The sequence below is a fragment of the Vulpes vulpes genome, chromosome 12 (assembly GCF_048418805.1).
Source record: "Vulpes vulpes isolate BD-2025 chromosome 12, VulVul3, whole genome shotgun sequence".
Taxonomy (NCBI): Eukaryota; Metazoa; Chordata; class Mammalia; order Carnivora; family Canidae; genus Vulpes; species Vulpes vulpes.
In genome coordinates this window covers 148,014,591-148,038,145 of record NC_132791.1, presented here as the reverse complement: position 1 = coordinate 148,038,145, position 23,555 = coordinate 148,014,591, and the positions used below count along the sequence as shown (strand labels likewise).

Below are 23,555 nucleotides of genomic sequence, written 5' to 3'. Positions count from 1 at the left end.
TTTGTAATGATAGTTATGGAAACAAAAGTATTTCGCACTAATCTCAGTGATCTTACAGAGATAGCAGAGAAAAACTATAACCAATATATTAGATCTATGGTGATAGAAATGTTCTATTTCTTGACTGGGTGTTTGATACACAGGGGCATACATTTATTAAAACTCATTGGATTGTACACTCAAGATCTGTGGATTTTTTTTGTTGTTGTTGTTGTTGTTTTTTTAAAGATCTGTGGATTTTACAATATATAAATTTTACTCTGATAAAATAAATTTAATGAAAAAAGAAAACATTGGCTAAAAAAGTTGAGACACTGGTATTTCTATTTATATTCATTATTGTTCTGCAATTTAAAAATGTTTAAATATTATTTTTAAAAGATTTATTTATTTTTTAGTGAGGGGAAGGGCAGAGGGAGAGAGAATCTTTAAGCAGACTGTGCTGAGAACAGAGCCCAAAGCAAGGCGCAATTCCACAACCCTGAGATCATGACCCGAGCCAAAACCAAGAGTCAGACACAACTGACTATGCCACTCAGGCATCCCTAAAATAATAATTTTAATATTAAAGATAACACTATTCTGTAACTCTCTTGAATGTAACCCTCAATAAGATGCTAATGAAATGTTTTCATGGCTGTTTCCCATCATTCTTTCACATATCCTCATATTTTTCAGAATATAAAGTGAATTCCACCCCAAATATATTTTTGTCTGTTTATTAAAATATAGTTTACATACATTAAAATGCACAGATTTTAAATGATCACCTTAAGAGTTCTGACAATCGTATACTCTGATGCAACTATCACCAAAGATATAGAACATTTCAACCATCTCAAGTTTCCTTGTACATCCTTCCACTCAAATTCCACTTCCTAGCCCATAGGTAACCACTTTCTAATTTCTATAATCATAGATACCTCTGTCTATTCTTGAATTTCACATAAATTAAGTATGTAAATTTTGGTTTTGGTTTCTTTTGCTCAACCTATTTTTGAGATAGTCTACATTGTTGCAAGTGGCAGTAGTATGTTCCTTTCTATTGTTAAATAGTACTTTTTAAAAATAAATATACCAGGATTTTTCTACCCTCCAACTGAAAGTGATTTTGGTTATTTTCATTTTGGGATTACTATGAATTAAATTGCTAACAACATTCTTGTATATGTCAGGGTGCCTGGGTGACTTAGTCAGTTAAGCTTCAACTGGTGATTTCTGCTCAGGTCATGATATCCAGCCTGGGTCAGGATCCCCAGGCTCTGTGGGGAGTCTACTTGATATTCTCTCCCTTTCCCCTTCTCCCACTCGAAGAATGCAAACTTTCTCTCTCTGGAATAAATAAGTAAGTCTTTTAAAAAAAAATCATTCTTGTACAGGTCTTTTGTGGATACATCATTTTATTTCTTTGGGAAAGCTAGGAATGGAATTGCTAGGTTATAGGATAGACAGAGATTTATACTCTCTATATAAAATAAAAACTGGAGTTTTCCAAAGTATTTGTGTCACTTTTTTTAAAAAAAGATTTTATTTATTTGAGAGAGAGAGAGAGAACAGAGGTAGAAGCAGACTTGCTGCTGAGCAGGGAGCCTGATATGGGGCTTGATCCTAGGACCCGGGGATCATGACTGAACCCAAGGCAAATGCTTAACTGAGCCACCCAGGTACTCCCTGTTATCATTTTAAATTCCCATCAGTAAAATGGAGTTCCAGCTGCTCCACACCTTATCAACCTTAAGCACTGTTTCAGTCATTCTCATGTGTTTTTTTTTAAGATTTTATTTATTTATTTATTTATTTATTTATTTATTTATTTATTTATTTGAGAGAGAGAGCGTGCACGAACATGAGTGGAGGGGAAGGGGAGAGAGAGAACCACACTCCTCACTGAGTGGGGAGCCTGATATGGGGTTCAGTCCCAGGACCCCGAGACCATGACCTGAGCCAAAGGCAGACATTAAACTGACTGAGCTACCCAGGTGCCTTCTTGTGTGTGTGGTTTTTTTTTTTTTTTTAAACTAATCTGTACTCCCAACATAGGGCTTGAACTCATGACCTTGAGATCAAGAGTTGTATGCTCTACCACTTGAGCCAGCCAGGCACCCCTAGTTCTACTGTTTTTTAAAAGCCACTCTGTTTTGTTATTAGGCTCTTCTAGTGAGCAGGCATGGTATCTATTTGTGGGTTTCATTTGTATTTCCAATGATAAATGATGTTGAACCTTTTTCATGTGCTGTCCATTTAAATATTTTTTGTGATATATTGGTTTAAGTTTTTGTACGTTTTTATTGCACTTTAAAAAAAATATATTTTATTTATTTATTCATGAGAGACACAGGGAGAAAATAGAGAGAGACAGGCAGAGGCAAGCTCCCCATGGGGAAACTGATGCAGGACTCGACCCCAGAACTCCGGGATCACGACCTGAGCCAAAGGCAGACACTCAACCACTGAGCCACCCAGGTGCCCTGTACTGTCTTTTTATTGTTTATTTATACATTATAGATACAAGTCTTTTGTCAGATATATGCATGACAAATATATTCTTCTCAATCCTCAGCTTGCCTATTTCATTTTCTTAATGGTGTCTTTTGATGAGTAGAAATTTCTAATTTTGATAAAGTCTAACTAACTTTATCTTCTATAATTAGTACTTCTGTTGTATGAAATTTTGCCTACTCTAAGTCTCAAAGATAATTTCTTTTTTTTTCAAAGATTTTATTTATTTATTCATGAGAGAGACAGAGAGAGAGAGAGAGGCAGAGACACAGGCAGAGGGAGAAGCAGACTCCATGCAGGGAGCCTGATGTGGGACTCGATCCTGGGTCTCCAGGATCAGGCCCTGGGCTGAAGGCAGCGCTAAACCACTGAGCCACCAAGGCTGCCCTCAAAGATAATTTCTTATATTTCCTTCTAGAAGCTTGATGCTTTTAACTTTTACTTTATGACTATGACATTTCTTGAATTAATTTTTGTGCATCAAGTGAGATAAAGATAGAGGCTATTTTTTTCCATATGGATATTTAAGACTTTCTTTTTTCCTATTGACTCAGCCCAATATTTAAAAACAATTCAAGGGTGCCTGGGTGGCTCAGTTGGTGAAGCGTCTGACTCTTGATTTCTGCTCAGATTATGATTTCAGGGTTGTGGGATTGAGTCCCACATCGGGCTCTTCGTTCTGTGGGGAGTCTGCTTGGGATTCTCTCTCTCTCCCTCTCCATCCGCCCCTCCTCCCTTTCTCTCTCAAATAAGTAAATATTTTTAAAAAATTTATCATATATTTAATCAACTGTAAAGATAATATGAACCAAAAAGGGTATTAGAAATTAGATGTTGCCAAAGAGAATGAAGATTCATAAAGCATTTAAGTAATTACACTAAAGAAAAAACAGTTGTGCTATATGGAAGGAAGCCTGGGATCATATAATAGTTTTGCTGTGTCCTAGCTGTGGATATTGTGCTATTGTGGGTACGCCACTTACTCTGAATTTTAGTTTCCTCAACCAAACTAGCATATCATAAGAATATTAATGCCACCTGATATGGAGGGCTTCTAGAGCTTGAAGGAAGGAGGACAAGGCAGTGGAGTTCAACTTTATTTTTTTTAATATTTTATTTATTTGTTTTAAAGATTTTATTTATTTGAGAGAGTGAGACAGCATGAGAGGGGGTAGTATCAGAGGGAGAAGCAGATACCCCCTGAGCAGGGAGCTTGATGACATGGGGCTCGATCCCAGGACTCTGGAATCATGACCTAAGCCCAAGGCAGATGCTTAACTAACTGAGCCACCCAGGTGCCCCTGGAGTTCACCTATAAGAAGTCTGCAAGGGCCTGGAATCTGTGTCCAGACCTGGTAGGGTATTCAATATTGGGAATGAGAGGTGGCCAAACGGGAAGAACATGCAGAAGCACACATGCAAATAAGACTGGTACTACAAATCAATGTCTAGACTATCATGCCAAGGAATGCATACTACTCCAGCCCAAGAAATGCCACTTCTATCAGAGCATTGGCCATATGATAGCCTCATATCCACTGAAAGCCCAGCAGGCCCCAACATCACAGAGAAAGCCAGCTTACTTTCAGGAAAAGGATGAGATTCACAGACCTGCCCTACTCATAGAGGCATAGAATTTTGCCATGGTGGGTAAGTGACTATCCTTCTGCAATCAGAAAAGTTCAAGGGTTAGGCATCAATCAGAAACAGTAGAAAAAGCAGGATAGATAGGGTCAGTATAGGGCAGCTGGTATTGCCATAATTTTTAGTTCAGGATCCACAGCATCACCTCCTCTTCTCTCTTGATGAGGAGAAGGAGTGAGGCAAAGGAACTCCAACACTGCTATCCTAACACAGGCTTTCATGGAAAATCTCCCTAGAACTTGTACACTTTATTTGAAACTCCCACAATCTTAAGCTTCTGAAAGTGGCCTAGATAGAGAAGTTGTTTTCCTTTCAAAAAAGGATATATAATAATAATTCCTATGCCAGAGTGAAAAGATTCAGAATGAGACAAAATTGATGGACCTAACCCAGAAGCCATTACATTCTTCAGGAGGGAATCTCTTGGGGGTGGGTTAGACTCTTCTATCAGTTATCTTTTGGGGGAATATAGCATATTGAACTACCTAACTTTTCTATCACAGTGTTCTCTTGAAATTCCTTCATCATGAAAATGTTTCATGGGATGTTTGGTTTTAACTGGTTTGTTCCATGACTCAATCTCCTTCTACTGGAAGGTTGGGAATGAGTATAAATAAGAAGCTGGTGCTGCGTATGAATAGAGGCTGAGCCAAGTGAAGGGCCTAGAGAGGAAGCTAAGTTGGATGAAAGATCGTCTATATATATAATAAAGTATTCTTATTTCAAACCTCTAATCCTAGAGCACAGGACTTGCTTCACATCCATATTCATCCTTCACTGGATTAGGTTTGAGGTATCATTCATGTAAGTGTGTGTGTGTGTGTGTGCGCGTGCGTGTGTGTGTACTAAAGATCTGAATTGGTATGCAAAGGTTTTAAGAATGATACATTTGTATCCATCTGTGCTGCCCATGAATGAATGAATGTAAAGGCAAGAAGGAAAAACCTTACTCACAATTCTGGGCCTTTCCTGGTTGGCTTCTAGAAAGACTCTTTAGTTAGGGCTTTTTTTTGTTGTACTGAAGCCAGTGTCCTGCTGTAGTAGTAACTATGGTATCATATTAGCTAAAGAAGAACAAGGGTTTAGTTTACAAGCTGTAAAATCACTGCAAAACTGTATCGCTATATTGAAATAGAGAAAATACAACAGAATGTGTCAGGTGATGTGTCTGACCCAGGGTTCTTGTCATTTCCAATGTTCCTTTCTAGTTATTTTATTGCCTGATACTTATAAAGTTTACTGAGTTGCTGATTTGGTGATTCATCTGTTTTTCTAAGTGTTCTTTTGAGTTTTCTGATCTTATTGGAATTAAATTAGAAATTAGTAACAAAATAATAGTTGGAAAATACAAAAATATGTGGAAATCAAACAATACACTCCTAAATGGAAATTAGAAAACACACTGAGGAGAACAAAAATGAAATATAGAGTATATAAAAACTTATAGGATGCAAAGAAAGCAGTTCTAAGAGAGAAATTTAAACATCTACATCCAAAAAACAAACAAACACCTACATCCAAAAAGAAAGAAGGGTACCTGGGTGCCTCAGTTGGTTAAATGTGTGACTCTTGATTTTGGCCCAGGTCATGATCTTAGGATTGTGAGATGGAGCCCCATGTGGGACATTGGGCTCTAAGCTCAGCAGAGTCTGCTTTTCCTTCTCCCTCTGCTCCCCTCCCACTCCTGGGTCACCCACTCTCTCTCAAAAAAAGAAAGGAAGGGAGGGAGGGAGAGGAAGGAAGGAAGGAAGGAAGGAGGGAAGGAAGGAAGGAAGGAAGGAAGGAAGGAAGGAAGGAAGGAAGGAGCTAGGATGCTTGATAGGCTTAGTCAGTAGAGCATGTGACTCTTGATTGTGTGTTCAAGCCCCTCATTGGGTATAGGGATTATTTTAAATAAGAAAGAAAGGAAGAAAGAAAGAAGCTGTCAAATCAATAAACTTAACTTCCACCTTAAGAAACTAGAAAAAGCAAATTAAACCCAAAGGAAGCTGAAGAAAACAAATATTAAATATTAATATTAAAAAAGTGACAAGACCATAAGAAGATAGTGAAGATCAACAAATCCAAAAGTGGGTTCTTTGGAAAGAAAATCAACAAACTTTAACTAGACTGACCAAGAAAGAAAGAAGAAAACAAAGATTAGAATTACAAAAGTCAGGAATGAAGGGGAGATATTACAACTAACTTTGGAGAAATAAAAGGAATTATAATGGAGTGCTACAAAAATTTTATGTCAACAAATTAGACAACCTAGATGAAATGGACAAATTTCCAGAAATACACAACCTAGTAAGACTAAATTATAAAGAAACAGAAAATCAGAATACATCAATGGAAAGTAAAGAGACTGGATCAATATTCAAAAAACTTCAAACAAAGAAAAGCCCAGGACCAGAGAGATTCACTGAGGAATTCTACATATATAATTAATATATATATATATTATATATATAAAAGATTTATATATTTTAAAGATTTTATTCATTTATTCATGAGACGCACAAAGAGAGAGAGGCAGAGACATAGGCAGGGGAAAAGCAGGCTCTATGCAGGGAGCCCAATGTGGGACTCGATCCCAGAACCCCGAGATCACGCCCTGAGCCAAAGGCAAACGCTCAACAACTGAGCCACCCAGGTGTCCCACTACCAATATTTAAAGAAGAATGGACATCAGTTTTTCTCAAACTCTCCAAAAATAGGGAACACTTTGTAACTCATTCTATAAGGCCATAACTACCCTTGATACCAGAATCAGGCAAATACATCACAAGAAAAGAAAACTACAAACCAATATCTCTTATGAATATAGATGCGAAAATCCTCAACATACTGGCAAGCTGGAATAAGAATTGAATAAAAAGAATTATACGTTATGACCAAGTGGGATTTATCCTCTGAAAACAAGATTGGTTAAAACCAATCAATATATGGGGCACCTGGGTGGCTCAGTCAGTTAAGTATCCAACTCTTGACTCAACTCAGGTCTTAATCTTAGGCTCATAAGTTCAAGTCCTGCATTGGGCTCCATGCTGGGCATCAAGTCCTATTTTTTAAAAATAACAATCAATAAAATACATCATATTGGGGATCCCTGGGTTGCTTAGTGGTTTAGCGCCTGCCTTCGGCCCAGGGTGTGATCCTGGAGTCCCGGGATCGGGTCCCACATTAAGCTCCCTGCATGGAGCCTGCTTCTCCCTCTGCCTGTGTCTCTGCCTCTCTCTGTCTCTGTGTCTTTCATGAATAAATAAATAAAAATCTTAAAAAAAAAAAATAAAATAAAAAATAAAATACATCATATTAATGGAATAAAGGGAGAAAAAAACCCATATGATCATCTCGGTAGATGTAGAAAAAGCACTTGCCAAAAATCCAATATTCATGATAAAAACAAACTAGAAATAGAAGGAACAACAAATTAGAAATAGAAGGGGGAATCCCTGGGTGGTGCAGCGGTTTGGCGCCTGCCTTTGGCTCAGGGCGTGATCCTGGAGACCCGGGATCGAATCCCACGTCGGGCTCCCAGTGCATGGAGCCTGCTTCTCTCTCTGCCTGTGTCTCTGCCTCTCTCTCTCTCTCTCTCTGTGACTATCGTAAATAAATAATAAAAAAAAATATTAGAAATAGAAGGAAACTCAATCTGATAAAGGGCATCTAGGAAAAACCCACAGCTTCCACCGTATTTAATGGTAAAAGACTGAATGCTTTCCTGCTGAGATCAGGAAGAAGGCAATGATGTCTGTTCTTGTCACTTCTACTCAACATTGTTCTGGAGGTTCTAGATAGGAAAATAAGCAAGAAAAAGAAATAAAAGGCATTCAGTTAGAAAGAAAGAAGTAAAACTGTCTCTATTTGCAGATGCCATGATCTGATGTATAAAATACCATAAACCTATAAAAAATTTTAGAGCTGATAAATGAGTTCAGCAAAGTTGCACAATACATGATCAATATACAAAAATCAGCTGTATGGGGCGGCCCTGGTAGCTCAGCAGTTTAGCGCCACCTTTGGCCCAGGGTGTGATCCTGGAGACCGGGGATGGAGTCCCACATCGGGCTCCCTGCATGGAGCTTGCTTCTTCCTTTGCCTGTGTCTCTGCTTCTCTCTCTCTCTCTCTCTCTGTGTCTCTCGTAAACAAATAAATAAAATCTTAAAATAAATAAATAAATAAATAAATAAATAAATAAATAAATAAATAAAATTCAAAAATCAGTTGTATTCTTTTTATTTTTTATTTTCTTTCTTTCTTTTTCTTTCTTTCTTTTTTTAGAGAGAGAGAGAAAAAGAAGCATGCTTGAACAGGGAGAGGGAGAGAGAGAGTCCCAAGCAGACTCCACATCCAGTGTGGAGCCTGACATGGGGCTCAATCTCATGACCTGGAGATCATGATCTGAGCCAAAATCAAGGGCCAGATACTTAACCAACTGGGCCACTCAGGCACCCCTAAAAATCAATTGTATTTCTATAAACTAGCAATGATCAATATAAAGTAAAATTATAAAAACCATTCACATTAGCAACAAAAAGAACAAAATATTTAGGAATAAATTTAACCAAAAAATCTTAACCAAAAATATTTGTATATTGGAAATTTTAAAAATTGTTGAATAAAATGAAAGAAAATAAAAATAAATAGAAATACATCCTATGTTCACAGTTTGAAAAAATTACTAAAGTTAAGACAACAAATTCCCAAAATTGATCTGTAGCTTGAGTGTAATCCCTATCAAAATTCCAAATGGCTGCTTATCAGAAATGGACAAGGTGATCTTAAAATTACTAGGAAATTGCAAGATATACAAAATAGCAGAAGCAATGTTGAAAAGGAACAACAAAAGGGGCTTTACACTTCTTGATTTCAAATTTACAGTAATTATAACTTTTTATTGTGAAAATGTACAGTAATTAAGAAAGTGTAGTCATGGCATAAAGACAGATATAGATGAATGGAGTTATTAACTTAAGAGTCCAGAAATAAATCCATACATTAATAGTTCATTCATTTTCACAAGGGTATCAACACTATTCAAAGGGGGAAAGAATATCTTTTCAACAAATAGTGCTAGGACAACTGAATATCCGTGCCTCTACTCTCACATCATATATAAAAATTAACTCAATTAGGTTTTTGACTTAAATATAAGAGCTAAAACTTTAAAATTCATAGAAACAAAGTAAAAACTTGAATTACCAGGGATTATGTAATAGTTTCTTAGATATGATACCAAAAGTACATGCAATAAAAGAAGTAAACTGGACTTCATCAAAATTTAAAACTTTTGTGCATCAAAGGGATGTTACCAAGAAAGTTGAAAAGACAACCCAGAGAATCATATACCTGATAAGGTGAGAGTATTCAGAATACACAAAAGTAAAAACACAAAATCCTATTTAAAAATGGGTAAATAATTTGAGTAGATATTTCTTCAAAGAAAATATACAGATGGCCCATTAAGCGTGTGAAAAAGTGCTCAACATCATCAAGGAAATGTAAATTAAAACCACAATGAGATAATATTTCACACATAGTAAGATGGCTAAAATCAAAAAGTCAGATAATAGAAGAAGGATCTGGAGAAGTTGGAACCCTCACTCACTGGTAGTGGGAATGTAAAACAGTGCAGCTGCTATAGAAGAGTTTGACAGTTTAAAAAGTTAAAGATGGAATTATCATGTAACCCAGCAATTCCACTCCTAGGTATCTAATTAAGAAAACTGAAACATGATTCAGCTATAAAAAGGAATGAAGTACTATTATATGCAACAACATGGATGAAACATGAAAATGTTATGAAAGAAGTCAGTCATGAAAGATCACATATTCTATGATTCCATTTATATGAAATGTCCAGAATGAGCAAATCCATGGAGACAGCAAGTAAATCAGTTGCCAGGGAAAGAGAAGAGGAAGAAATTAGGACCAATTAACTGCTAATAGATATAAGATTTGGGGGGGTAGGGGCAGGGGAATCAGATAGTGGTGATGGTTGTTCAAAATAGTGAGTATAAGATAAACTACTGGTGTATGCTTTAAAATGATGAATGTTACATGAACTATATCTCAATAAAAATGCTGAAATTAAAAGAACTATTAGAAATTACATGAGATAATTGGAAGATATGAACAAAGACTATCCATTTGATGGTTAAGGAATTATCATCAGTTCTGAGAAATATAATACTATTATAGTTTTAAAAAAGTCTTTATCTTGGGATGCCTGGGTGGCTCAGTGGTTGAGTAACTGCCTTTGGCTCAGGTCATGATCCTGGGGTCCTGGCATCAAGTCCTGCACAGGCTCCATGCAGGGAGCCTGCTTCTCCCTCTGCCTCTGCCTCTCTCTGTATGTCTCTCATGAATAAATAAAATCTTTTAAGAAACTAAAAATAAAATAAAAAAATAAAAAGTCTTTATCTTTTAAAAATAATTATTGAAGTATTTATAAATGATATTTCAGGTTTGTTTAAAAATAATCTAGTATGGAGTACTGACATACGTATGGGAGTATAAATGAAATAAGATTAGCCTTGTATTAATAACTTTCAAAGCTGGGTAATGAACAGGAGTGCATTATTTTTGTCTCTGTTTGAAATTCTTCATAATAAAAAGATTAAAAAAAATCCCACTATCCTGTAACTGTAGTGAAATAAAGGATCTAGGAAATAATCATCAATGAAAAAAAACTGAAGAAAGATTAATGGGGAATTTATTATGGGTGGATCAGGTTAATATCCGAACCCCAAAATCAGATCATTTTGTGCTCTTGAGGGGATGCAGTAGAAACCACACAGACTATTAAGTATTCTTATAAAAAATTTGAACCAGAATCTAATCAAGTCTCTAACGAAATTTGAAGAATAGAGAATTATTTGAAGGACATCACAGCAAACAAATCAACTAAGTCCAGAATGTGAAATATGTTTATAAAACAAATATCTCGGTTTTTACAAAAAATAAACTACTGTAAAAAAATAAAAATAAAAAAAATAAACTACTGTACAAAAAAAGAAGGTGGGGGTGCCTGGGTGGCTCAGATGGTTAAGCGTCTGCCTTCAGGTCAGGTCATGACCTCCAGGTCCTGGGATCGAGTCCCACAATGGGCTCTCTACTTAGCAGGGAGTCTCCTTCTACTTCTCCCTCTGCCTCTCCCCTGGCTTGTGCTTTTTCTCTCTCTCTCAAAAGAAAATATAAAAATACTTTTTTAAAAAAAGAGGGTGAAGTTTAACAACATTTAAAAAGACTTAAGATATGTAAGAAACATTACAATGTATAAGCCTTGTTTGGGGCCTGATATTTTTTTTTTAAAATATTTATTTATTTATTTATTTATTTATTTATTTATTTATTTATTTATTTATTATTTATTCAGAGAGAGCGAAAGAGAGGCAGAGACACAAGCAGGCTCCATGCAGGGAGCCCGACGTGGGACTCGATCCCGGGTCTCCAGGATCACACCCCGGGCTGCAGGTGGCGCTAAACCGCTGCGCCACTGGGGCTGCCCTTGGGGCCTGATTTTAAAAAGCCAGGTATAAAAGGATATTTTGAAACAATCATGGAAATATGAATATGGACTGTGTAGGAGATACTATTAAGGAATTACTACTAATTTTGTAAGGTATGATAATGGCACTGTGGTTATAAAAAGTCATTATCTATTGAAAATAATATACTGAAGAATTTTCTGATGCAATGACGTATCTGGGACTTGTAAAACATGCCAGGAAAAAATATACAGATATACACACATGCATACACCTAAGTACATATACATACATACATATCTGAACCAAAATTAGCAAAATATTATTAATTGTTGAACATGGAAGTTCATTTTATTATTCTATTTTTTTTTTGAAGATTTATTTATTTATTTATGATAGACATAGAGAGAGAGAGAGAGGCAGAGACACAGAACGAGGGAGAAGCAGGTTCCATGCCGGGAGCCCGACGTGGGACTCGATCCCGGGACTCCAGGATCGCACCCTGGGCCAAAGGCAGGCGCTAAACCGCTGAGCCACCCAGGGATCCCCTATTATTCTATTTTATTTATGTTTGAAAATTTCTGTAATAAAAGGAGAAGGAAGAAAGAAGGGAAAGAGAGGAAGGGAAGGAGAGAGGAAAGTAGATTTTGAACCAGATCAGTAAGACTACAGAATGTGAACTATAAAATTTCCTAATGCCCTAAAATTCAAAGTTCTTTCTAATTTCAGGAGTTGGCAGCAGTCTTGTCTCAGAGAAATCAGACAAGTTTAGGTTCCAGGAATAATCAGACTTAGAAGCGTTCTACCAATAGTAATGGAGTAATCTAGCCTGGGAATCTGTGTCTAAGTTAGCAAACCTCCCTGCCCTCCTCCCAACTTGCACCGCTATTCCTTCAAGCAGCAAGCCTACTGAGTTGGCCTTGGTAGGAAGTATGTTCCCTCTCTTCCTATCTGTAGCATCTGTTTCTTCCATTCCTTCTGAGGTGGCCTGAATAAGACCATGGATATGATCAGGTAGGTAAATTCATCTGAACTGCCGTTGGCAGCAGTCTGCAATAAAATTCATCTTCATTTCTGAAAATCCATCTAGAAACAGTTCTTGGAGGACAATAACTTGAGCAGCTCAAATACTGTAGGTGATGATACACTGGAACCTTCTTTACTCCTCACTATCCCCCAACAATTTGGGAGGTTTGGCAAAAAATGGTACTAGTCATATGCTTTCCAGATATTAAAGGAAGGTCATAGGGAATGATTCATACCTCTGTTTTCTCCATTAGGAGACTCATAAGGAAAATGACTTTTGCAGACTTGCCCTAACATCATGGTGCATTAATCTCCATGAAGGTCTGTAGCTGCTTTGGGAACACTGGGATTTGGGAGTTTCGAACATCTCTGAGAGAGGAAAGAGCAGTAGATTAGAATGAATAGGCTCCACTTTAACCAATTGGTATATAAGGGCCATCTCCCTTCTGTGGATATCAGTCTTCTTCCTTCAGTATGATACTGGTAAGGCAAAATGACCATAAAGTTACTACTAGTTCCTCTGCAGTTTTATAGCAATTAGGTACTCTTAGAATTATAGATATATGTCTTGAATGTCTGATTTTTCTTTGCATGGGCTAAGGCAGCCACAACAGGATCATTGACATGTGAGTAGACTTGAGGAGCCAGGCTGCTTCAGGGCTAAGTTATAATTGGAGTGGATGCAAGCATAAATGCAGTTAAAGAGAGAATTTTAGACAACACCAGAACGAAAGTTGCCAATTCTAAGTTGTGAATATAGAGCTGCCAACAAACAATGAGGTCAGAGTACAAAAGCAGAAATTATCAGAAATAGGTCAGAAAATAGAAATGTTGAAGAAAGGCCCAGGCTAGATGCTAGGAACCTGCAGTTAACAGAGGTGGCCATACCAAGCTAAATTAAGCTAAATCCCTTTGGTTTAAAGGTATAGGATTGAGCCAAACACAACAATGTATTTTTCTAATACAGGATATTAGCTGTGGCACTGGCTACCTTGACACATCCTAATCTGAAGTAAAAATGGATAAAAAGCCTGCCATGATGACAACTGTACTTCACAAAGAGGATGAATTCCTAAATAGCCAGTCTTTGCTATTCAAATACTGTTACCATCTCCCAAAGAACGGTTTGGGGGCAGGAAAGAACAGTATTTCATTTCAAGCTGGACTACTCCTCTACCAAAATACCATTCTGACCAAAGAAACAGATGCAGAATTACAGTCACAGCTGCATTCTGTACAGAACAAGTAGGATAATGGTACTCTAAACTGCTAATTGCACTGCTAACGATTTTCTTAGTGGCACTGCATTATTTTGCCACTTTTGTTTAAATTTTTTTTAAAAGCATCTAGGAAGTTTTAAAAATGGTAAATTGTTAAATAACAGTGAGTCTTCCAAAGGGAAATTCCATATAACACCCATTTCTTGAAATGACATCCTCATATGGGATTTTGTAAGAGCGCTGTTTATTGACTAGCTATTTGTTTTAATTTACTTTCTCACCAATTTACTTGCATTTAAGATTACTGAGGCCATAAGTATCTCAATATCAGTATTTGTATCTAGCTCTATAGTTGATATGAAAAGATAATAAACCAACATATGTCATGATATGCCGGCAGTGGCAATGTACTATGACTAGATTTACAAAAAGTAATAGCAACAGTACATTTTTATTTTTATTGTGACAACCATGGTGGAATTTATTACAGTGTTAGTATTTTATTGTTTAATTATGCCAGGATAGCTTGAGGGAGGTAATTACATTTTTGATATAAAAATGCTGTTAATGTTTTTATTTCAATTTAGCAGATTAGAGAACGTGGATTAAAGCACTGCCACTGTTCCATATTGTTTCTTGTGCCTTTATATAGCAGAATATTTTTTTCCACAAATAGTAGTAAATTCATTTCTACTGAATTACTTTATTAAGGTTTCTAAATAATTTGCCTCTTAAATGAAAACCTCAATCTGGCCAAGAACTTCCATACACTAGATTTACAAAAACCATTTTATGTAGAAAATGGTGTAGCAATCACAATTATGTCAGAATGTTTTTTGACAATTTTTCTATTTATTAAGGTAAATCTGTTAAAAAATTAAAAATACACTTGTTATGCAATTACAAATTCACAGGTAAATACTTACATTTGCTTCTAGTAGATGATCCAATTTCAGTGATCTCCTAACACTGCAAACAAAATATATATATATATAAAAAATCTTAGATTTATATGCTTTAGGCAGCTATATATTTAAGAGCAATATATTTAAACAAAGATTCTGAGTTGCTTTTGCCAACTAAAGCAAGAATATTATATGATGAAAGCAAAGCAATTTTCAGGATGATGAAACTAAATTTAATAGCATATTTCAAAATTGTACTCTTCAAGCATTAAAATCATATTATGAAATAATCTTAGTAAATATTAATATATTTGTGTTTTAAAATATCACTAATGAAAAATTATGTATAAGGACAGAATAATTTACACTCCCTTAATGGAGATGTTGAAAGTATATTATTTGCGGTAATAATGTACTAGGTATTAAAGTATGAACAAGGTGAAAAAAGTTTTGCACATTATTCTAGCTTTAAACATGATTCAGTGTTACCAGACTATGACTTAACTGAGGAACAGATGCTCTATGTCTTTATAAGTCCCCAATCCATAAGAAACTATTTTTTGTCTCTCTCACTAAACTGATTCAGGAACATGCCAGGCTCTCTCTGTGCAAAATCTGTTCTGCTAAACTGGATGCCCAGCTGTTGGTGACAATGCTTAGAAAGGAAAGCTGAATATTTATAATACTTTATTTCGTACAGCTGTCTTCTAAAGAGCAGTGATCAACATTTTATTGAATGCAGACTAAATGCTCAAAGGAGGAAAAGGTCAATATAAATTAAAACTAGTTTTCCCAGTGACAAATGCAATGTTAAAAGTACTTTTCTTGATCCCTAAGAAATAGAAATTACTCGATCTAAAATATTAGAGAATTTGTGCATAAAGCAAAAAAAAAAAAAAAAAAAAGAAGAAGGAAAGAAAGAAAGAAAGAAAAAAGAGGATTACATTGTAAAGGTTGTATTATAGAAAACAAAAATTTTATACATCTTAGAAACGGACTATTCATAAATACTGACTTTTTTTTCTGACTATTGACTTTCAAACAAGTGACAAGAACAAGAAAAAATAGTAGGAGATGGACAATTTACAATCACTATGGAGTAGTAAATATTAAATACAAAAATTTAATCTATCAAAAAAGGGCTCACTTCTTTTGCTATTATATCTACATTAGCTTATCACATAACATTATTTCTTGAGATTAATTAAATCACTTTGAAAACTTACTTATATCTTTTAGAAGTCCACTTGGAATTAATGTGAATTCTCAATGAAGCAAGAAGAGAATAGAGGTATAAACAAATAACAATGGCAAGTGATTCCCAAAAAAGTATATATATTTAGTTTTGAAATATAAAGTGCTCTATTTAGGTGTATGAGATATTTTGATATTTTATAAAATTTCAGAAGTAGAAATCAAAAACTAAGTACACAGGGCAGCCCTGATGGCTTAGCGGTTTAGCGCCGCCTTCAGCCCAGGGCGTGATCCTGGAGACCCAGGATCGAGTCCCACATTGAGCTCCCTGCATGGAGCCTGCTTCTCCCTCTGCCTGTGTCTCTCTCTCTCTGTCTCTAATAAATAAAAAATCTTAAAAAAAAAAAAAACCTAAGTACACAGCACATCATTTTTTATCCTTTGTTTTTAAAAACTAAAATGTAATACTACCTATTAGAAGGAAGCAAACCCTACTTTGATATTAACCGTTCAAAATATTGCTTTATTATTGATGATTAATTCTTAGAGAAAGTAACTAAATGTTTGGATTTAGATTTCCAGTTTAGGTCCTAGGGTTGATCTAAGAAGCCCAAGGAAATATATAAATGTAAACAAGAAAGCGAGCCAGGTTAGACCATTATTTCCCACTTTAACAGTTTAGTGAGAATCTAAAAACACGATTTATTGTAGATGATATGGTTTTCAGATAATTCAGGCATGTAAACTAAAACCTGGTATTATTTACTAGAATCATGAAAAGATTTAATAGATGTGACTAGGAGAAATATAAGAAATCACTTAATTCATCCAATATGGAAGAGTTAATGTGACGTGCCCACTGTCACGCAGCATGAAGGGCAGAAACTCAGATCTCAGGTTCTGTGCATAATAAATCATTGTTGAACTGAGGGGGAAAGGTAAAGAACAAACCTAGCAGAGGATTTTATGAGATCTATTAGAACTAGGCCCGCTGCTAAAATATGTTATTAAATTGAGCACATACTATATGTTTTTATTTTTTTATTCACTCTTATACACAAACAACTGTAATATAAACATGAAATTATGTTACATGGAAAAGGATGATGTTAATAGGAACATAGAGGAAGAGACGGTTGAAACATATAAAGGAAGAAGACAAAATTTGATTAGATATATGGGATAAGTATTTTCCTTTAGTATTTACTCACTTGTTACCAGTATTAGTTGGCAATTAAAAATGATATATGTATGGTAGTTCTGTAAAGTTATAAGCAGTTTTAGGGGTTGCTACCTTGGTTTAAAAAAACGGGATGTCCCAAAAGAAATGTCAAATAGACATTTCTCCAAAGAAGATATACTACTGGCCAATAAACATATGAAAAAATGTTCAACATCCCTAATATTAGGAAAATGAAAATCAGAAACACAATGAGATACCATTTCACAACGATTAGGATGTCTACTATCAAAAAAACAGAAAAGGCAGAAAATGTTGGCTAGGATATGGAAAACTGGAATGTTCGTGCACTGCTGGCGAGACTGTAAAATGGTACAGCTGCTGTGAAAAACAGTTTGGCAGTTTCTCAAAAAATTACATGTAGAATTGCCATATAATTCAGCAATTCCACTTTTGGGTATATATCCAAAAGAACTGACAGCAGAGACACAAACAGGTATTTGTATACGCATGTTCACAGCAGCATTATTTCTAGTAGCCAAAATGTGAAAGTAATGCAAGTGTCCATTAACAGGTAAATGAGTAAACAAAATGTAGTATAGATATACAAAAAAGCATATTATTTAGCTTTAAAAAGGAAAGAAATTCTGACACATGCTACAACACAGATGAACCCTGAAAATATCATACTAAGTGAAAAAGCCAGTATCAAAATGGCAAATACCATAATGATCCACTCAAATGAGGTTCTTAAAGTAGTCAAATTCATAAACAAAGAAAATAGATAGTGGCTGCCAAGGGCTAGGATGAAGGATGAATAGGGACTTACTGTCTGATGGGTATGAAGTTTCAGTTTTACAAGAGGGAAAGTTTTGGAGATAGATGAGGGTGATAGTTGCAAGAGGTAAATGTACTTAATGTCACAGAGCTATACACTTAATGATTAAAATGTAACCTTCAGCGATGCCTGGGTGGTTCAGTTGGTTAAATGTCCAACTCTTGATTTTGGCTCAGGTCATGATCTCAGGGTCCTAAGATCGAGCTCCATGTTGGGCTCTGCACTTCGTGTGGAGTCGGCTTGAGATTCTCTTTCCCTTCTCTCTGCCTTGCCCCCTGCTTGTGTGCACTATCTAATAAAAATAAAATATTTTAAGAGTTTTTTTTTTTAAGATTTATTTATTTATGATAGACAGAGAGAGAGAGAGAGAGAGAGGCAGAGACACAGGAGGAGGGAGAAGCAAGCTCCATGCCAGGAGCCTGACATGGAACTCGATCCCGGGATTCCAGGATCCACCCTGGATCAAAGGCAGGCACTAAACCACTGAGCCACCCAGGGATCCCCCCAAAATAAAATCTTTTAAAAAATGGTAAACTTTATAAAAAAATAAAGAAAATGGTAAATTCTGTTATATATATATTTACCACAATTTAAAAATAAATACTTTCAAAAAAATACTTTATTTATTTGAGAGAGAACATAAACAGGAAGAGGCAGAGGGAGAAGGAGAAGCCAACCTCCACCTGAGGAGCAGGGAGACTGACACAGGCCTTGATCCCAGGACCCTGGGATCATGACCTAAGTCAAAGGCAAACACTTAACTGACTAAACTGAGCCACCCAGATGCTCCTAAAAATAAACAATTTTTAAAAAAGATTTTATTTATTTATTCATGAGAGACAGAGACAGAGAGAGAGAGAGAGAGAGAGAGAGAGAGAGAGAGGCAGAGACACAGGCAGAGGGAGAAGCAGGCTCCATGCAGGGAGCCTGATTTGGGACTCAATCCAGGGACTCCAGGATCTCACCCTGAGTCAAAGGCAGGCGCTCAGCTGCTGAGCCACCCAAGCATCCCAAATAAATAATTTTTTAAATGGGCACGTATCTACTATATTCTAATTTCCTCTGTCCTACTGGTAACCTTATTACCTCTGCAGGTTACTTCCCACTTCCAACTTAACCCAAATTTACACCTATGCCCATAATTTAATTACCCTGTTTCATTTTTAGGTGTACTAAGTTTAGACTCATTGGGATGAAAATTCTGGTTGCTACTGGCATTTTGCTCTTTAGAATTTAGGAAAGATAAATACATTTGACTTGCAATTTCTATCAAGGAGAGATGAAAGTAACCATATTTTTAGGATTAGTCGTATTAGTAGGACTATCCTTCCCTATTTTATTTAACTTATCACATGGTAGTATCAGGATACTACCTGAATCCTGAACAGAATTCTCTGATTCTATCAGAACAGAACTAGTACATGAGCTTCAGTGTACAACAGTACTAACACTGGTGACAATATAAAAGAAATTACTCTAGAAAAAAATGAACTTTCATTTCATTTCTAATTAAGAATGAGGACTGACACCTCAAAAAACACAAAATTACATGCTTCAAGTTTCTCTTTCATTGTTTTTGTTTTTTTCTTTGAGGGAGAGTGTGAATAGGCAGAAGGGGGAGAGGGAGAGAGAAAATCTCAAGCAGGCTCCATTCTCAGTGCAGAGCCCAATGCAGGGCTCAATCTCAAGATCCTGAGATCATGACCTGAGTGAAAGTCAAGAGTCAGACACCCAAATGATAGAGCCACCCAGGTCCCCTTTGAGCTTCCCTTTAAAATACTGGATTAAATATAATTTTAACAGTAGAGCTGAGGGCAGAGTGTGTGTAGGGAGGGAGAGCAATAAACTTGGTAAAAGAGATAAGACTCAGAGGTCCTTGATGCTACCCCAAATTCCTCCCCTAAGTTTGGGCAAATCACATAATCTACGTTTCATAAAGTTAGTAATCATACTGGCCTGTAAACTAGCAGGGCATTTCTCAATGGAAAATAATCACTTACAACATCAGTGCTTCCATTTACTTCTCATTATAATGGTGATGACAATATTGCAAGAATATTTAAAGGATTGACTATACTTGTGAGATGCTTAGAAATCCTTTGATGAAAGGCAATTACCAAATTCACATCCCATATGACTCCTTTGGTGTAAATTGAGATATCTGAAATGATTTATTTCCCATTCTATGTATGAGAATGAGAAAAGAAGGGAAAAGAATCTTTTCATACCCTTTTTATATTCTCCCTTTCATTTAAGCCTTTGCTCTTTTGTGTTCAACATTCATGGTAGTCATACAATAATTCACTATCATGTCTGGGTGAGAAGAAAGAAATATTACTCTGTTATATGTAGAGATATAGTTACCATGCGAAAGCACCTAAATAAATATTCAATCCTTTGTTATTCTACACAAGAAAACTGACCAAAACCTTAAGCAGTTATTGGACAACAGATGTTTTTTGTGTCAAAAGCTTCCTTATTAAAAGATTAACAAAGAATTAGCTAAAAAATTCTTACAGAGGTAAAGGAATATATTTGGGAATACTGAACCCAGAAGATAAAGGTGAAATTGTCACTGGGCAAAATAAGAAATGCCCTAAAATAATTTCATTCTCACATGAGTATTCTCAAAACTGAACAAGAAAACATTAATAATTATTTCCTTCCTCAGAAACTTTTATATATAATACATAATATATATACTTTATACATATATATGTGTGTGTCACCACACATACATACACATAAAAAATATAAGTTAAATCCCTCTAAAATCTATCAAAAGGGATCACATAGTTTTATCAGAATTAAGTATGGGGAAAAGGTGATATTTTACATATTTTTGTATTATTATATTTTACAGCATAAAATTAATAATAGATTTACAATGCTGTCTACCCTCCCCTTGAGATTCTAGCACAATTACCTCTTTTTTTTATTTTTTTATTTATGATAGTCACACAGTGAGAGAGAGAGAGAGAGAGAGAGAGAGGCAGAGATATAGGCAGAAGAAGAAGCAGGCTCCATGCATGCACCTGGAGCCCGACGTGAGATTCGATCCCGGGTCTCCAGGATCGCGCCCTGGGCCAAAGGCAGGCGCTAAACCGCTGCGACACCCAGGGATCCCCGCACAATTACCTCTTAAGTTTTCCCTGACACAGTCCACATTGCATTAAGGACTTTTCTACTCTATAGCACTATAGGACTTGAGCATGCACCTCTAAAAACTTGTGTTGAAATAGTCTATTTATATGTTTGTCTCTCCTCCCTGAACTAAGATATTTATGTCATTAGCAACTTCTCTGGGTTAAACATCCTCGTTGAACTACGCTTCCCACAAAAATTAAAACCCCTAGCAAATATAGCATCTGTTCATGTTTGAATCCCCCAAACCTGACACAGTGATGGGCACAAAAGTATTATACAGATCAATGATTTATTTAATTAATGTATTTTTTTTTAACTTAAAACTTCAGCCTCAAACTGAGGAATATATTTAATTCCCTTAATTTTTTATGAGCTTCCAAACCTGTTTAAGGTAGTTTAAATGCAGGTTCCTAAAAGATGTCATATTAACAGTCTTATCTCGAAGGTAGTCTTTTATATAGATCTATGTCTTAACAGTTCTGGAAAAATCTAAACTTTATCTCTTCAAATACTGACTTTCCTTCATTCTTCTTTTCTAGACTTCATCTAGAAGTAATTTTAGACTTTCTAGTTCCACTTTCCAGATCTTTAAACTCTTATTTCTTAGTATTTCTTTTCTGTGTAGAGCATTTGGGCAATTTCTTCAGATCTATCTTCTAGTTGTCTAATTCTTTCTTCAATTGTATCTAATTTACTGTTTAATCCACCCATTGGTGTTCTGCTTTTCTTTTTTTTAAACATTTTGATGAGTTTTGATGGGTAGCTTTTAATTTTTACTTATTTAAACTTTAAAAATATTTCTAGGAATAAGAGTTCTTGTTATCTTTTACCCAGACTTATCACTTATTTACATTTTGTCCTATTTGTTTTACCATTCCCTCATTCGCTTGCTCACTGTAGTTCTTTCTTGAATTCTTGTCCTGATAAATCCATCTACTTGAAAATATCTCAAATTGAAAATGCAACGAATACACCTAACATACAAAATATAGCTTAGCCTAGTGTACCTTAAACATGCTCACAACACTTACATTTATGTACAATTAGGCAAAATAATCTAACACAAAGCTTATTTTATAATAAAGTACTGAATATCTTATGTAATTTGCTGAATGCTATACTAAAAGTGAAAAACAGAATGGTTATATGGGTACAAAATGGTTTTAAGTATACCAGTTTTTCACCCTTGCAACTCGGTGGGGCTGATGGGGAGCTATGGCTAACTGTCACTGCCTGGCACCACAAGAGACTATCATATTGCATATCACTAGTCAGGAAAAGATCATTCAAAATTTGAAGTATGGTTTCTACTAAATATGCACTATTTTTGTACGATGATAAAGTCAAAAAATCTTAAGTAAAATCATCGTAAATTGGGGGATCATCAATATTTTATATGTACAATCTTTTTTATAAGTCATTGAAAATAAGTTGATGATATCATATACATTTAACCATAAATATTTCTGTGTGCTTTTCTAAGAACAAAGACATTCTCTAACATAATCACAATGATCAAAATCAGGAAATTTTTCTAATATACAATTGACACATAAGGTATTAGTTTCAGGTATACAACATACCTGATTTGATATGCATATATACTATGAAATGATCATCACAATAAGTCTAGTAATGAACCATCACCACAGCTACAAAATTTTTCTCATGATGAGAACTTTAAAAGATCTACCCACTTAGCAACTTTCAAATATACAGTATTTATGAAATGTAGTTACCATGTCGTATATTCTATATCCAGGACTACCCATAGAACAAATAATCCAACCAAGAAATGAGTAGAAGAGGTATGCCTAGGTGGCTCGGTGGTTGAGTATCTATCTGCCTTTGGCTCAGGGTATGATCCTGGATCCCAGGATCAAGTCCCATATCAGGCTCCCTGTCTCCCTCTCCTTCTGCCTATGTCTCTGCCTCTCTGTGTCTCTCATGAATAAACAAAATCTTTTTTTAAAAAAAGAGAGAAATGGGTAGAAGACATGAACGGACATTTCTCCAAAGAAGACATACAAATGGCCAAGAGACACATGAAAAAATGCTCACATCACTTGGCACAGGGAAATAAAAATCAAAACCACAATGCGATACCACCACACACCGGTATGAATGGCTGAAATTAACAAGCCAGGAAATGACAGATGTTGGCACGGATGCTGAGAAAAGGGAACCCTCTTACACTGTTGGTGGGAAAGCAAGCTGGTGCAACCACTCTAGGAAACAGTATGCAGGTTCCTCAAAAAGTTGAAAATAGAGCTACCCTACAACCCAGCAATTGCACTACAGGGTATTTACCCCAAAGATACAAATGTAGTGATCCAAAGGGGCACTGCACCCCAATGTTTATAGCAGCAATGTCCACAATAGTCAAGCTATGGAAAGAGCCCAGATGTCCATTGGCAGATGAATGG

At 35.7% G+C, this 23,555-nt stretch overlaps 1 protein-coding gene across 7 annotated transcripts in view; it reads right to left on the bottom strand.

The window, feature by feature from the left end:
• Window positions 1-23,555, bottom strand: part of ITGB3BP (integrin subunit beta 3 binding protein) — a 69,346-nt gene that overhangs the window by 36,069 nt on the left and 9,722 nt on the right. For 4 of the 7 annotated variants that reach the window (XM_026006938.2, XM_026006939.2, XM_072730729.1 and 1 more), the window contains exon 2: window positions 14,792-14,834. The exons of 1 other annotated variant lie outside the window; for it this stretch is intronic. In XM_026006938.2, coding sequence (XP_025862723.1) covers window positions 14,792-14,834 — 43 coding nt within the window. Of the gene's footprint in view, window positions 1-4,082; window positions 4,132-12,881; window positions 13,015-14,791; window positions 14,835-23,555 lie in introns of those variants that run through there. 2 more of the 7 variants (XM_072730730.1, XM_072730733.1) reach the window with 2 other exon arrangements.